The sequence below is a fragment of the Perna viridis genome, chromosome 1, assembly GCF_037379345.1.
Source record: "Perna viridis isolate PV_CMFRI_1.1 ecotype Kerala chromosome 1, ASM3737934v1, whole genome shotgun sequence".
Classification (NCBI taxonomy): domain Eukaryota; kingdom Metazoa; phylum Mollusca; class Bivalvia; order Mytilida; family Mytilidae; genus Perna; species Perna viridis.
Window position 1 is genome coordinate 1,653,181 of NC_142445.1, and position 17,227 is coordinate 1,670,407.

The following is a 17,227-nucleotide window of genomic DNA, read 5'->3' on the forward strand; positions in this document are numbered from 1 at the left end:
ATTTACACAAGTAATTTAGAATAATAGTGAACCATGTTGTACCCTTTCTGTCAACATGTTTAAATGTGATGGTGCTTTCTTTGTTTTCTGTCAACATGTCGTACCCTTTAAATGTTCTGGTGCTTTCTGTCAACATGTCGTACCCTTTAAATGTGATGGTGCTTTCTGTTAACATTTCATACCCTTTAAATCTGATGGTGTTTTCTGTCATCATGTCCTACCCTTTAAATGTGATGGTGCTTTCTGTTAACATGTCCTTCCCTTTAAATGTGATGGTGCTTTCTGTTAACATATCGTACCCTTTAAATGTGAGGATGTTTTCTGTCAACATGTCATATCCTTTAAATGTGATGGTGCTTTCTGTCAACGTGCCCTACCCTTTAAATGTGATGGTGTTTTCTGTTAACATGTTGCACCCTTTCAGTGATTTGCTAATCTAAGAAAAAATATATAATAACCTGTAGGAACTGCTAATGACACAGTCACTTGAAATGTGACACTGTGTGTAGCATCAACAATAGCCTCTTTCTTGCCATGTCTACCTCTACCAAGGGAAGCACCACTACCACTACTCTTTAAATGTGATGGTGCTTGCCGTTAACATTTCGTATCCTTTAAATGTGATGGTGCTTTCTGTCAACATGTCATACCCTTTAAATGTGATGGTGCTTTCTGTCAACATGTCGTACCCTTTAAATTTAATGGTGCTTTCTGTTAACATGTCCTACCCTTTAAATGTGAGGGTGTTTTCTGTCAACATGCCCTACCCTTTAAACGTGATGGTGCTTTCTGTTAACATGTCGAACCCTTTCAGTGATTTGCTAATCTAAGAAAAAATATATAATAACCTGTAGGAACTGCTAATGATACAGTCACTTTAAATGTGACACTGTGTGTAGCATCAACAATAGCCCCTTTCTTGCCACGTCTACTTCTACCAAGGGAAGCACCACTACCACTACTCTTCGGCCTATCCAGGACTAAACTGTCAGAGCTTTTAGGTCTACTATCCACAGACTTTCTATCAGATGCAGGACTCTCAGTTTCTCTGCGACTTCTTCGACTTCCTGATCTGTCTGGAGTACCTCCAAGTTCATCCTCATAGCTAACTTTTCGTTCAATATCAGTTACTTTTGGTGATTCTACTTTCTCTTTTTCAAACTCATCTTGTTTTATTTTAGCTTCTGTGTCACTTCTGGCTGATTCTTGAGCAACAGATTTCTCAGTCTCCATTTTCCTTAATACATGTACTAGAACTTCTTTACTTTATATCCACCAACCCATGTGGTCCCATTTTTTGTCCTTAAATATAAAAAAGTTTACAGTCACATCAGATAATAAAACTCCCCTCCAATCTTAATTTTTAATCAAGATAATTACTCTATCACTTTAAAATGTGCCATGTTTTTGCGCACTTGTTCAAAACTCATTTATCTTAATACTTTGGTATTTGTAAAGTTGATACACTTCGAATTCATACAATGTACAATCAGAACTACTTGTCATTCTTAGCTACACTGAAAAATGACTTTGACGTCTTTGTTTAAAAACAGAATTTTAGTATTGTTGCCTGGAAACTTATTAATCTGTGGTACAAAGTACATAATTGTATTTCTTTTCACTAAGTGATGTTAAAATGTTTTGTTAGGTACACGTTATTTATCACAACAAATGAAATACCATAAATCCTAAAGAAATTCTGGTCCAAAGGTAAAAGCAATACATGCATGAATGAGGTTATTCTATGTACAAAATAAAGGCCTGCGTTGTAGTGGGTAGTGAGATTTAAATAGCCAGTTAATTGACTTGGCTAAAGGATTAGTTCTTTAGCCGAATCAGTTTGTCACTGGCTTGTCACCGAGTGGTCTAGGGTTTGATCCTCGGTGGCAGAGTATAATTTTGTGAGTCAAATCATGCTCTCCCGTTACATTTTGGGCCCGACTAAAAAACCCACGGGATTTGGTTAGCTATTGAGCTATTGTTCGAGTCGTTCATGGTACGAAGACTCTTAAGGTGGGGGAAATGTGGCAGGACGCCCTACCTGCGTTGTAGTAGGTAGTGAGATTTAAATAGCCAGTTAATTGACTTGGCTAAAAGATTAATTCTATAGCCAAATCGGTTTGTCACTGGCTTGTCACTGAGTGGTCTAGGGTTCGATCCTCTGTGGTGGAGTATAATTTTGTGGGTCAAATCATGCTCTCCCATTACAGTTATATGGATGGATGACCACAAACTAAATAACATTTATAATGTTAAGCAATATAGTAAATTGGGGCAAAACAATTTTGGCAACTTTCCTGGAGGCTGAAACAATTCTAACAATAGTTCTGTCCAAGCGCAACAAGATCATTTACAGGTATACTTGTCGTCATTTGTCAAAATTCCCCACCAACAGGATATGTTGAATTACAGTGTTATGTTCTTTTTCAAATCGTATTTGCGTACTAACACGAAACGGTTTACAGGACCAAACAGATAATGTATTCAAATTGATCTTAAACCGTTTGATTAAATATGGTACGTATAATTTCAATCAGTTACCTTTTGTTATTACAGAAGCGTAGTGAAAAAAACTTACCTTTTCTTAATTTTTGTTGCCACAACTGCTTGGCAACGATTTGCAGTTATGTCCCCTTGAACGTACTAATTTTTGGCTGCAAAACCGTACTCATTCCTAATTATACAAAATTAAAAGTAAAAAGAGTGAATTATTTTTTAAAATGCAGACTTAAAATTTTTGAGCTATCGCTTGTTTTTCACCATCTTTTACAATAAAGATATTTACAGTCCCCTGCTATTACTTTGCGTTCAATCAAATCTGTTTTATCGGAAGTAACTATTAAATATATAATAACCACAAGCACAAGATCGTTACGACAATGAAAACTGATTTGTTCAACATTTCATAGTTTTCCTTTCCTCTTCCGTCTACTCTGGACTTGAATTTTTATAAGCAACTCGGTGGGTGTTTCTAGAAAAGCAGAGGACGCTTACCCTACCAGTGCACCTGGTCCATGCTCCCAGTTGTCAATTAACACAAAGATGGCTGTATGCATGCACTACACTGACATGAGCTACTATCGATGTCCCATTTTTTGTGTAGAACTTTTCCAAACGGGTCATAGACATTGTAAATGGACTACCGTCGACTCATTCTAGGTTTACGCAGCATTAAATATTTGACATACCTCGTTCTAACTCTTAGATAGAGTGGCAGTGGTTTCTCCTAAAATTACAAACTTGGGCCATGTTCTTAATATTCAAGGACATTATACCAGATAACCAAGTAAATTTGCTTATCAGTGATCAATTCACACCACCTTTCAGAAAACCTGGCTACGGCCCTGAACTATTGTGGACTTCTTAATTCTCAATTTTGTTTTTGTTCTAGGATTTGAGTTTGAGGGGGGGGGCGTTAATTGAATTAAAAGCAAGGCCAAAACTATTAACGGGTGAAATTTGAGGTGCAAATTATTGTTCTTACCGATTTAGGGGGACGTACGCCAGACCTTGGATCTGCGCCTGCATGCTTTATTGACCAAAGTTTCACATTGAGGAATCATATCTCAAAACTAAATCTAAATGCGTTTTCTTATCTTATATGTACGTAATAGCCCGAAAGCTCCCTTTTTAGCAATTTTCCATGTGTATCCAAATTATAAATTCGAATCGAGTGTAACTCCCAAAGGTTCGGCATTTTCTTCAGATGCAATTTTCTTTCTACTGAAATTAAAAGATAAATTTTGACTGTTTGTTTTTTCCCAACTCGCTTCCTTTCACAGAAATGAATGAAAACTAATTCCTAAGTCCAAGAACATCATATTCTATTATCTTATTACAATCATGAACATCAGTATTATTGTTACAATGAAATACATGATTGTCATCAACATAATACTTGCATATTATACTCCCCTTAACAACAGGAATATCATCATCTGTGATTTTGGTAATTTTATCTACTTCTTGGATTGCTAGATATTTGTGATGATACGAACTAGTGATATGAAATTAAGTATGATTCTGCCTAAAAAACAGGCAGGGGTGATTTACCATGTCTTAAAATAATCAATGAAACTGTATAAATACATTTGTGAGGTCATAAAAACAACTCTTCCTATGTTAATGTCCTTGGATCTGCAATTACAGTGAAATATTTCTTGATTATAGTGTAAAAATTCTGGCGGGAAGTTTTCCCTTACTTTTTTAGTAGAACTTACTAAACTCTAATCGTTAATATATAGTTAACGTGGGAAATTTTCATTTGCATTTTTATTTTTAATACAATTTCAACGAGGCCTACTGAAGGATTTCCAATCAAAAAATTACTTGGGATCTCCTCTATATCTTGAAATATTTTTTCACTTGTTATAGTGTAAAAATTTGTTTAAGTTTTAAGTAGCACTCCAGGTAAGAATCATGCAAAATGTGATTCATGGTTGGAAAGCCTACATTTCTTGCTTTTTGGCATTTTGTTTAAAATGTTATAGTTGATAGAAATTAACATGTGACTTTTAATATAACCCTTGTTTTTGGAGATAAAAGTTATATAGAGTGTACTGCAGAATTCAATATTAAGGGAGATACTCTGTAAACTACACCATTATACCTCTAGAAACTGTTGGATTTTCAATGTTGATTATCCCCTAAGAGAAGGCAGATTGGAATAAATGATGATACATGTCATCATATAGACCCAAAAACAACTTCACAACAAAGATAAAAATGTGTAGCCTTTTTTTAGGTGTATGCAGAATTTGCATCATTCTTACAAGGACTGCTATTTAATATCTCAAGTAAACTACTTTCATTTGCACTTATATTTCCTAATACATTTTGTGGGGCCTTCAGAAGGATTCGCAATAACAAATATTTGGGATAAAGAAATGCATGAATTACCCATTATAAGCCTCTGCCTGTTTTGTTTAGACAGAACTGTACTTAAAACATGATTGGTCGAAAGCGACATTGTGACGTTTCTCATTTTCTTCTTCCGACACCATTGGTGACGTCATAGATATTTTCACCATGTCAAGTAACATAGAGAAAAATGTTTTATAGCTCGTGTAAGTTGAATATCGCAAAATATTAACTCGCAGAGGCTCGTTTGTTATGATGTTGAAATTAAATAACTTAAGTTAATATTCTGCGATATTCATCTTTCACTCATTACACCTATAATTGATAAATACCTTAATATTGAAAAGAACAGGATTTAAAATAACTTTATATGTAACTGATGTCTGACCAGTAAACAGACAAGTCCATCTTCGATATTTTTTTCTTTGTAGGTGAGACTGTGTATTTAACATGACATCAGAAAGGTGCAAAAGTCTAATTAAATCTACATGTTGTAGTTGTTATTTATTCGTTGGTGAATGTAACATTACATACACAGAGACATGCCATATTATACTGAACTAACCAAAGTGTTTATTGGACAAGTCCTTTATCGTCAAACAATTAACCTTTTTGATCAAACGTCATAATAACCTTATATGGATACCGAATTAGGGTGTAATTGAAGATGCTGAAAAATCCATACAAACTAGAGTTGCACTTTGTTTGACGCTACTATCATAAGTGCTCATAAGAAACAAATTAATCATTTTGTATAGGGCCAGAGCCTGTCTTTCTCCCACGGCTATTATGCCTGAGGAGTGAAGTTATGCAATGAATTTCTAAACGGTTGAATTTGTAACGAGACTTCTATATATGACTGTAATTGTTTGACAAATGATCCTGTATGCAAATTTATCCGATTACAATATATAAAATGTCACTCTGAGGGCATTGTATTGATGAAAAGATTGGCTACAAATTCTATTCTACAAGATATATACACATTATGAGGGTGTTATATATACAGTTCCTTTGAAGGTAAGGTTTATCTTTTCTACCTATCGATTCTTTGACAATTTTTTTCAAATTCGGGTTTTTTTCTTGAATGTTTGCCTTTTTTTACCTTATTGCAAATTTTCATAGAACAGAATTCAAAGAGACTCAAAAGAGTTCCATTTTTAGGTGCATTAAAATATCAAAAACATTAAAATCATTATCGTTCAATCAACTCCTGAACAGACAGGTCATTAATAGAAATCTACAGAAAGCATGTGTCACATAAGTGGCAGGACATTTATAAATAAAACTGTTTCATGGTTTTCTCGGATTATCTACTTTTATTAATAATAAACCGTGTTCTTTTTGTTCCAGTCAGTTTAGTAGGATTCGATGGTGTTTTCAGTTTTCTGTGATTGTTTTCTCGTTGTTTTATTTTATCTGTCAGTTGTTTCAGTTTCGTTTCGATCTTGTTTGGCTCGATCTTTAGTTGTCCGTTTTCTTTTTATGTATCTCTAAATATTTCTGTTTTGGTGTCTACAGATAAAATTTATATATTTTCTCTGAAGAGCTTCGGAATTTTGTAAAGGAATCTTTTGGAAGTGGCAAAGACAGTATAAAGTCAACAAAACCTGAAACTTTCATGTTATTGTCATAAATGAGAACCCGAGAATGTTTATTCAAGCTAAATAACACAGGCCAATGTTGAGATAAGTTTAATGAGAACCCGACGTTACTCGTGGTTTATTCAATAACACAGGCCAGGGTTGAGACAATAAGTTTAATGAGAACCCGACGTTACTCGTGGTTTATACAATAACACAGGCCAGGGTTGAGACAATAAGTTTAATGAGAACCCGACGTTACTCGTGGTTTATTCAATAACACAGGCCAGGGTTGAGACAATAAGTTTAATGAGAACCCGACGTTACTCGTGGTTTATTCAATAACACAGGCCAGGGTTGAGACAATAAGTTTATGGTTTGATTTAAGTTGGGATAAAAACTTATTTCCCTTCCCCAAAAAATGGAGACAATCATCCATGGTATGTTCAATGCAAATACTAGAATGTAGACTTCTCTCTCAGCTTATTATCGATGAATATTTTTTTAAATGTCAGTATAAAGATTGTGGAGAATTTTATCATCTGTTCCTATTTATATTAACTGACGCTGAAAACTTTTTAGATATATATTAACACTGTACAGATGTTACCGGGTTTATAAACAAAATTTTGATATAACGTATATTCTACTCGAACTTAAAACTCCTTGTTTAAATTCGGATGGCGTTATCCTGATAAATTATAATAACAATTTAGGTGTTCAAGTTTCTTAGGTGCACCTGCTGCTTCAGGAATTTATTTAAATCAGGAAATACTTTTCAATAACTGTGCTTCATTAGTCGCCTTCATTCTATTATATCACCATAACAAAACAGTTACATAAATACGTTGGGATCTTACTAATACAGATATTGATGCTGAATGGTAAGTAGATTTCTCCGTTCATTATTTTTCCATTTCCATGGGATTTATATTTAATTTGGAGACAAATATTGCTCTTGTCGATGGACAACATTGCTCATAAAGATCTATGCATTGTCAGAAATATATAAAAGAACATGTCGTCTTACCATTTCCAATTGTTGTCGTGTAGTCTTGCTTGATTTTTTCTGTTTTCCTGTTGTGTTTGCGTTTCATTTCTCAACCCCTCGTCACAATTGACTTCAGGCAAATAGACGAAACTGTTTAACGAACATATTTTCCTAAAGAGCGATTTACTTGTGAATAACTCATTTTGTTCTGATTGATTGTTTGTTCGTTTTTGTAAAATGTCACATTTCTATAATCATTTAATATATCTATGATATTTAATTATTTTTATTATTTTGATGTTATGTTTGGTTCATGATTAAATGGCAGAGTAATTCAATACAATAGCATGATATGTAGTTTAATGTATTAAATACAATGTACAAATGTACTTAATGTAAATTGTGATCCAACAAGGGACCAGTGACTGAGATTTTAAACCAATCAAACTTCGTAACCATAAAAAGAAGTAAAAAACGCAAAACAACGAAAAAGGGAGGAAAAACAATGGACGTTAGGGTGGCTCAAAGTCAGAAAATAGCTTGCCGGACAAACTCGAGCATTGCTGGAGTAGTGTTTTAGTACTTTTTAAAGACGGTACCTTAAAGTTTTGAAATTGTTTAATGTAATTAGAAATCAAGGGAACTATGGTTCGAACAGAAATCAAAAGAATAAAATCTAAGGATAAAGACCTGAGAGGTAAAACCAACACACACAACAAAGACAAACACACACAACAAAGAACATGAAATAACTAAAATAGCACGTACAAAGATATAAAAGCAAATCAGCAACTCGGACTCGAACCAAAAACTGCACCGGTAGGGTAAGCGTCCTCTGCTTTTTAAGAAACACCCACCAAGTTGCTCATAAAATTAACAAGCATTTTGAGAGTATTGCATGGCAATACAAAGCCCCCTACCAGAAGAAAAATCTGCCGAAGAGAACTGAATGCAAATTTCATGTATAATTTGTTAATGAGAAAGGTATGGAAAACTTTTCCCCTTAATTTGCTAGTCCAAGGGCCATAGTCAGCAAAACAAATCAACGGTCTGAAACAAAATTCGAACTTGATCTGTAACTTGCATGGTACCAAATATCTAATGAATATCTGTAACCATGACAGATAAAAAAAGTGCGGAAAACTGAATAACTGGACCGACGGACAGCCATAGTGCAAACCAAAAGTCCTCATTCAGCGAAGGTTGCTGGTAGGAGAATAATAATCACACAGCTGTGTTATCAAACAATACTACAGAATGAAGAATTTAAACATTTTCATTTTTAAAACTAGTTAAACACTTGTTGAATTATTGTTCGACATTAGGGAAATTAATGACCCCTGTAGTGGGTTTGAGTTCTACACTTCTATGAATCGACCACTATGTCCTTTGGTCAACAGAAGAGTTCTGTGGGCACGAACTAGGTCCTTAACTATTACTCTTCTTAAATGTTGTTCAGTGTTTTGAATATAGAGTCTGATTATAATTAGGTTGACGATAGAACATGGGAAAACTAACATATTTCTTACGGATTGGACTTGCCATTGATTTAATCATATTTCTCTGAACTAATACCGACCATTAGAATAATGAATGCTTTGTTTGGATATATCATTGATCCATAACTTCCAATTTAAGACCAAGTTAATGCTAGTTTACGAAGTAATTAGCCTACAGAAGATAATATCAAATAAGTGTTTACTTATCCAACACATATATATAATCGTTGTTACACTGTAGATCTAAATTGTTGTTGCTTAACATTCGTGGTGTCAATTTAATGCTTGCTTTCATTTAGCTTTTGGAATCTGTTGCTACTCGTCACGTACTCAAGATAATTGACTTAATTTCGCTGCGTCTCATGCTGCTGTTTTATGAAATGACACTTTCAAGCTCAAGTACTTCAATCTAATTATTATTCTTTTAATCGTTTTCTTTCGGTTGTTATTCCAGGGTGCATAACCGAGTCAAAATGTCTGAGAACGGTTGTACTAACTGCGAGGAGGATATTCTATTGACGGCAGAAGATATTGACGCCATACGAGAAAGTTGGGCTCTGGTGTGGTCAAACAAAAAGGAAAACGGCATCAAAATATTTATCAAGTAAGTTTATACTCCTACAACGCAAGAGGTTGGAATTCCGTTCCACCGTTGAGATGGCACCAAGTCAGAAAATAGCTTGGCAGACAACCACTAGCACTGCTGGAGTAGTAAGTTTACATCGCTGGCCAAGCTAATTTCAATTGCTGTCAATCTAAATGTAAAGGGAAGGTTTTTAGAGCCACTTAATTAATGTCTTGTCTATGAAATAATTAAATTTCGAAGTATACTTCAAAACTGTTTTTTAGAATTTCATTTTGATAATAATTCAAATATATAGTGGCAGATGATTTATGTACTGAAGCACTACTTTGTAAAATACTTCAAACAAAATAAAAACAACCTACTCTTGGAAACAAGAGACCAAATTGTTGTGAAGACCATGACATTCTCACGTAAACACCACTACAACACGTCGTTACTGTCCCCCCCCCACCCCCCCACAGAATATGCCAAAAACTGTATCGATGTTTCCATGTGATTTGTTCGGGGCCGTTACGCCTTTGACTGTGGTCGAATACTCTATTTCTCTAAAACTATAACATACAGAGAGTATGTAACATAATACAAAGACTAACATTACAATGTATGTATGTAAAGAAATGATTATGGGGTAGGACCGACCTTCACATTTATTATCTTAATAAATCTATCAATGACTTTTCTGAATGACTTGGTTTTTTGATTTCAATATTTGTACGTGCTACGTCCACTATAGTAAAATACTGATCAGTATTTTTTCTCTCATTTAGTACGTCTTCATATGTAAAAGTATAATGATATTCATAACCAATGTCGCCAGAATTACAAAGATTGCATTTTCTATCATTTCTTTATATACCCGCCATCTTCCTGTGATGATTACCGCATCTTAACAAAAATATGTAACAAAATTAAATGGCAACAATGATAATAATTAAAAAAAAATATATATATAAATCAGAAAATTCAGTAGAGGGTTCACAATATATAAAAAAGAAATAAATGCTTGCTTAAACTGGTCGATAGACGACTTTTAATACTTTCACATATCCATTTATCCGGGGGTTTTTTTTGTTTTGTTTTGTTTTTTTTTTTAGTGAAATCCAAATATTTGATAACCCACAGTGATCAAATATTTCTTTCAGGAATTTAATTCACTGTTTTTTCATGCCTGTAATTATTCAGATAAACACATTGAATAATAAAAATGTTGGCAAAGTTTTGTCTACCAATTCTGTTTCGAGCCCAGTAATTTCACTAAAATTGATATTGGATGTCTCCCTAGCTCTGAATACATGTGATGTAACTGGGAGTTGACTGTTTCAGATGAAAATCAACTTGCAATGTTTTAAATGCACCTATTCTGAAACATCTATATTTTCATAACCCCATACTTCTGATCCATGTAATAGAATTGGCATAACTATCTTATCAAACATATCAAGACAATATATTGTTCTTTGATTTGTAACGGGAGTCGTCTGTATGTGCAAGTTTCTCAGTGAAAATGGCCAATTAACACTCTGAAATGTGCAATAGGTAGTGTACAGTGTTTAGTGTGTGCTAGCGTTCTGGTCAATGATCAATGATCTCTGTATTATACAGCTGTGTTTGCTTTTCCAGATTTATGTGTCAATATCAACTACCTATATTCTGACTTAGTAACCTCATACAGGACACCCTCTTATGTGGTACGTTCATGCAGTGGGCTCTGTAACTATAACACTGTCTAAATGAGATCTCCATTAGAAACACATTGCCTGTTTGACCAAGTACAAGGGCCTTTGCTATAAAACAATGGTGCATATCGCTTATAAATGCATAACGCTTAATAACATCAGAATTAACCGGTATGACAATGCAACTGGAAGTGATTGACTAACACCCTAAACGTTTGATTACCGCGCCATATTTGTAGCTCGACAGAAAACCACAAATACAAATAATTTCATGATAATTTAGCGTATAAAGAAGCCGAAAGACCAGAATAAATCTAAACCAAAGCATTCTCTCGGAATGTTACATTCCTATGAGAAAACGGCATAACCGTAGATAAGTTAGAAGCAAAGAACGTGCAGACTTAAAGCGCAGAGACAGTGTGCTACACACCTGAATGGCTATCTATAGAAGAAGCGATAAACCGCGCGGATGAACTCGCCGAAAAACTAAATGCCGGCTGAATTGACCAATCAAAGCGACGATTTTTACTCATTCGTTATTAACTCAATCTCGTTTTCAAGCACACTGAGCATATGTAAAACACAGAGACTCGACAATTAAATGTAGAACTCCGAGCTCAGCTCCCTAATGTTTATATCCATAACAAAATCATATGATAATTACGTGATAATAGCAAAACCATGTGTGCATGTAAACAGAATTACAGATTCATACATAGCTTTGATGGCCTTCTCTCTCAAATATTTTGTAGTATATAAAAAGGATCCACTTTTACCAAAACACACCTAGATATTTATATTCTCTGACAACTTCTATTTCATCTCCATTTATAAAAAGATATGTTCATGTTTAACTACACCTTTGAAAAGATAAGAATCTTATACTTTTCCATATTAACCTTTACCACCCATTGTTTACAATATATAACAAATTTATTCAACATGTATAACAAGTTATTTTTTGCTAGTAACACTGTGTCACAATAAAGCTTCGTTGACATGCCACATGGAATACAAGGCAGGAGACAGGTTTTCACCTTGTCTTACACCTATTTCGCATGGAGAAAGTCAGATTTCTTCTTGTTGTGGACGATTCTCGATTTCACATTGTCATAAAACTTTTGGAAAACTCCTACGTACTGAATCTAACGACTAAATCGATGAAAACACAATGAAGTTTCTTCTTTCTCGATCGAAACAACTCGAAAAAAAAATAATGTAGAGTAAATGTATGATCAATAGAAGAATCATCCTTTCGAAAGCCTCGTTTTCATTTATGATATCGAATTCTTCAAAATAAATGCTTAATTTAGTATTAAGAACAGATGTAAACACGTTACTTACTGTTGTATAAAGTGTAATAGGCCTAAAATTCCATAGGTTCATTTTATTTCCTGTATTAAAAAAAAATGGTACAATATTGCCCACTAGCCATGACTCAAGCAACATTCCTGTATCAAAAATGAGATTAAATAACTCAGCATAAATGTCATATAATCAACCCGTTGCACTAATATACTCACTCACTACCGAGTCATCCTCTTCGTTAGATATACGTTCGCTCAGTACTTTCATCAATGTTATTTTCTAGGTTAAACCTCCTGAATTAGTGTTTGAAAACAAGAAATAAACCTTCAATTAATTTATGACTGTGATCTATTTTTTGTTAATCAGTAGTCGCCAAAAAGAAAATTTCTATAGTCTATCCATTGCGGACATGTAAAACTTTTCGCTGTACCATATTTTATCTTTCCTATAATCTTTTTCGAGCCTTCTTACGGCCATTATTGGAACAATCTTTATGTGTATTATTGCATTTATACTTTTCACCATTTTTATTCATATGAAATGTACCAAAAAATGTCTTAGCAGAATTCAGTAAAATACTAGGGACAGTAGTGAACAGTTTGCTTTATGCCATTCCTAGGATTGCCATTTGCTCTCTTTCTCCAATTCCCTCTGTCCTCCTATTTGTTTATCTGTGCACATGACCTCTTAAATTATTTATATATTTCTATGAACAATAAAGCATAAATAGCCATCTTGTTAGGATAAAATGTAACCGATTCTTGACTGAAAAATAATGAAAAGAAATTCATCGGATTTTAATGCAGATAGATTTGAAATAAAAAGACATGACGTCAAAATTGCATAAAATAGTAGGACAAAGAAGACTGGATCAAGACAACGACCGCGAATTTGAGATTGGTGTGGAAATATATCCACAATAAAATTAAACGTTTCTTCCGTTACAATTTAGCGAGTAAATGGCTGTATTCACCATGACAACAAATTCATGATCAGGCACATCTGCATCTCAACTTCCCAAATCGGTACTTCAACAAGCAACACCTACAATTACAATTATAATGTTCAGTATTCAGCCTGGCAGAAGTATATTTATCAAGCCTTCTCATATTTTCTGCACATTAGCACTAAAGTGTCTGTTTTCTGTATTTTAAGGGTGTTCACTCAGTACCCAGAAGCTCAGGAGAAATTTAAGGACTTCCGTGGTCTTACCATTGAAGAAGTTCAGGTTCACAAAAAGTTACGAGCACATGCATTATCTGTCGTCTATGCCCTTAAATCTTTCATTGATAATCTGGACGATACGGAGACAATGGAACAACTTGTCAGAAAAATCGCTAGAAGCCACTATGAAAGGACAGTTACCGCCGAACAAATACAGGTAAACATATAATAACCTTACAAAAATAAGTCAAGGTATAGGTTTAACTAATTGCGAAAAAAGATATGTTCAACATATCAAAGTAATTTGTATGGTTTAACTAATTGTGCAAAAAAATAAATAAATAAAAAAGAGAACGCGAACATAAATAAGTTTAACTAATTATGGAACAAATCAGTGAAGGTTTAATTTATTTAATCATTCGAAAAAGAAGTAAAAAACCAAGTATGTAAAAACAAGCGTGTAGGCTTAACTTTATATACAAAAGAGCTACATATATGGATTAAGCTAATTATACAAAAAGGCTGCAGATATTAGTTAAAATAATTATGCAGATAGCAAAACAAAAAATGAAAAAAAAACAAGTTCAGGTGAAGATTTGACTAATTATGAAAATACAAGTGCTGCAGTTAATGTTTGATAACTAGTTGTGCAAACCCAAGGGCACATAAAGAGTTAAAAGAACGAGAGGTCGCGCTGACTGACCGAAAAGGGGCACCTTCACGCTTTAGTGATTTTCTTTCAATTTAATGGGTACAAGTTATAATGAGCACAAGTTATATTTATGCCGAAAACTAATACAAGTTTATGTTCTTTATATTTTTTTCTAAAGATGATTTAGTATTTTAAAAATTGCAATTTAAATTTTTTTTTTTTTTTTTTTGGGGGGGGGGGTCGAACATGCAATTAAAATTTCTAACTTTTATCAGCGAAAGTTGTGCTTGGAAGGTGTAGTTACATATCACAGGATAAAAAAAGACCTACATATCAGACAACATAATCATTAAAAGAATATAGTCTTATTGCCAAGAAAATGAATCAATATTTCTTACTGAGATTGTTCTAAATCTGTCAACATCATACACCTTAAACTGCTCTTTTTGAACAAAAATAAATCAGCTATTTTCTAAGCAAGTTTATAAATATCTTTGTTAACGTGTTAGTATCTTCAGAACAGATAAAACTTAAATCAATTGAAACTTCAAACAATATAAGAGATACCGCAAGCTCTTTATGATGCAATTTATTGTTAAAAAAAGTTGAACATGTTGATAGAAAAAGAACACCTGTCAATACTGAAAAAAAAACACTTCTCTGATCAATTTGATGTATGGATGATATTTCATAAGAGTATACTTACGGTAGTAGAGTGAAGCCCTTTATAAATGGAGCATCATGGTTCTGTCAAAGAAGATGTTTGTTTACACATGTTCATATTGCATCAATCTTTTTGTTAAAAGCTCCAAAACATGTATGTATAAGACAGGTTTCCGTTTTATTCAGGTTCAGATGAGACAGGTTTTCGTCTTATTCAGGTTTCAGATGAGACAGGTTTTCGTCTTATTCAGGGTTCAGATGAGACTGGTTTTCGTCTTATTCAGGGTTCAGATGGGACAAGGTTTCGTTACATTCAGGGTTCAGATAAGACTGGTTTTGTTTTATTCAGGGTTCAGCTGAGACAGGTTTTCGTCTTATTCAGGGTTCAGACGAGACAGGGTTTCGTTATATTCAGGGTTTTGTTTTATTCAGGGTTCAGCTGAGACAGGGTTTCGTTTTATTCAGGGTTCAGATGAGACAGATTTTCAGTTGTTTCAGAGTTCAGATTAGACAGGTTTCCGCTTTATTCAGGTTCAGATGAGACAGGTTTTCGTCTTATTCAGGGTTCAGATGAGACAGGTTTCCCTTATTCAGGGTTCAGAAAATACAGGGTTTTGTTTTATTCAGGGTTCAGCTGAGACAGGTTTTCGTTTTATTCAGGGTTCAGCTGAGACAGGGTTTCGTTTTATTCAGGGTTCAGAGGAGACAGATTTGCAGTTGTTTCAGAGTTAAGATTAGACAGGTTTCCGCTTCATTCAGGTTCAGATGAGACAGGTTTTCGTCTCATTCTGATTCGGATGAGACAGTGTCCGCTTTATTCAGGTTCAGATGAGACAGGTTTCCGCTTTATTGAGGTTCAGATGAGACAGGTTTTCGTCTTATTCAGGTTTAGATGAGAAAGGTTTTCGCTTTATTCAGGTTCAGAGGAGACAGGTTCCCGCTTTATTTAGGTTCAAATGAGACAGGTTTTCGCTTTATTCAGGTTCAGATGAGACAGGTTTTCGTTTTATTTAGGGTTCAGATGAGACAGGTTTTCGTTTAATTCAGAGTTCAGCTGAGACAGGTTTTCGTTTTATTCAGGGTTCAGCTGAGACAGGGTTTCGTTATATTCGGTTCAGCTGAGACAGGTTTAACTGTATTATATTAATCTTACTCTGCTTGATTTTTACAATTGTCTGTTGATCAGATGTAAATATTAAATAGTCTAATTTAATTCCTTTTAGTGGCTGTTGCCCGTTTTTTCCGACGTGGTGGAAGAAATCGCTGGAGAAAATATGAAAGACATTTATAAAAGTGCTTGGACGAAATTGTTCAGTACTGTGCAAATACTATGGAAACAAGAACATGACGAAGTTTCTTCAGAACAGACTTGACATTCAAGATGGTCGCCAGATCGATATTTTATAATCAAAAGATTCTTAAAGTTCGAGCTTGGTGTTGTAAGAGATTGTATCAGCATATTACACATAATCTTTGTTTTCTTGTTACGAGAAAGATATTGGAGAAGTTGATTTATGAGCAATAAATAATCTACGTGACAGTTCTAAAGATTGGAATGTATGGCGTTCAGAATACTTCGGGAAAAAAAACTTCAAGAATAGTCTGATGAATGTTTCTATTATCCGTGGCTTTTTTTCTTAATTTTGCTAAGACTTTTAAGAGGGCAAAACTTTAATAACCTAAGACCTGACAGCTATAATACATGGTTTGGTTATATTCTACTGACCACTGACTAGTAATTAAAGTACACTGCCATTTTGAAAATAAATATCATTAACATGTTTAGCTTAGTCAGAGACAAGATTCATTAAAATAAAATCATCTCTTTCGAATTTCTGGAAAACGATCGTTTCTTTTTATTTGTCAATGTATGATTTTAATAGTTAAGTTCTGCATATTGATTGCTTTTTATAACATTAACGTTTTCAGTAAAGAATATGAGTTTTTGTATGCACATGTGGTATGAGCTTCTTACTGAAGTATCAGTCACACACGAGAAACGCTGTATTAATTTTTTATATTGACTTTAATTTGTTGCGAAACGAGCCACACTTCCAGCATACACTTAAACAAAGGAAGACAGCAACACCACTTAAACAGAGGAAAACAGCAACATACACTTAAACAAAGGAAAACAGCAACATCACTTAAACAATGGAAAACAGCAACACCACTTAAACAAAGAAAACGGAGATTTGTGGGAAATTACAATGAAACATCAAAAGCAACAATGATAACACAACAA

At 34.1% G+C, this 17,227-nt stretch overlaps 2 protein-coding genes across 9 annotated transcripts in view; one reads left to right on the plus strand and one right to left on the minus strand.

The window, feature by feature from the left end:
• Nucleotides 1–3,203, minus strand: part of LOC148626799 (uncharacterized) — a 28,528-nt gene extending 25,325 nt beyond the window's left edge. For 3 of the 7 annotated variants that reach the window (XM_088594469.1, XM_088594382.1, XM_088594313.1), the window contains exons 1-3: nt 3,189–3,203; nt 2,579–2,674; nt 849–1,302 (exon numbers count right to left, since the gene is read on the minus strand). In XM_088594469.1, coding sequence (XP_088450595.1) covers nt 849–1,233 — 385 coding nt within the window. In that variant the 5' untranslated portion in view covers nt 1,234–1,302; nt 2,579–2,674; nt 3,189–3,203. Of the gene's footprint in view, nt 1–458; nt 714–848; nt 1,303–2,578; nt 2,675–3,188 lie in introns of those variants that run through there. The other 4 variants (XM_088594553.1, XM_088594642.1, XM_088594732.1 and 1 more) reach the window with 4 other exon arrangements.
• Nucleotides 3,204–5,723: 2,520 nt separating this feature from the next.
• On the plus strand, nt 5,724–16,825 carry LOC148626800 (globin-1-like). Of its 2 annotated transcripts, none has more exons than XM_088540829.1 (4): nt 5,724–5,880; nt 9,388–9,537; nt 13,659–13,884; nt 16,206–16,825. In XM_088540829.1, exons 2-4 carry the CDS (start codon nt 9,407–9,409, stop codon nt 16,353–16,355), a joined length of 507 nt encoding a protein of 168 aa, XP_088396955.1. In that variant the 5' UTR covers nt 5,724–5,880; nt 9,388–9,406; the 3' UTR covers nt 16,356–16,825. The 2 variants fall into 2 exon arrangements, with proteins under 2 accessions (XP_088396955.1, XP_088396876.1); XM_088540750.1 differs by lacking the exon at nt 5,724–5,880 and adding an exon at nt 7,057–7,327.
• The last annotated feature ends 402 nt before the right edge of the window (nt 16,826–17,227 follow it).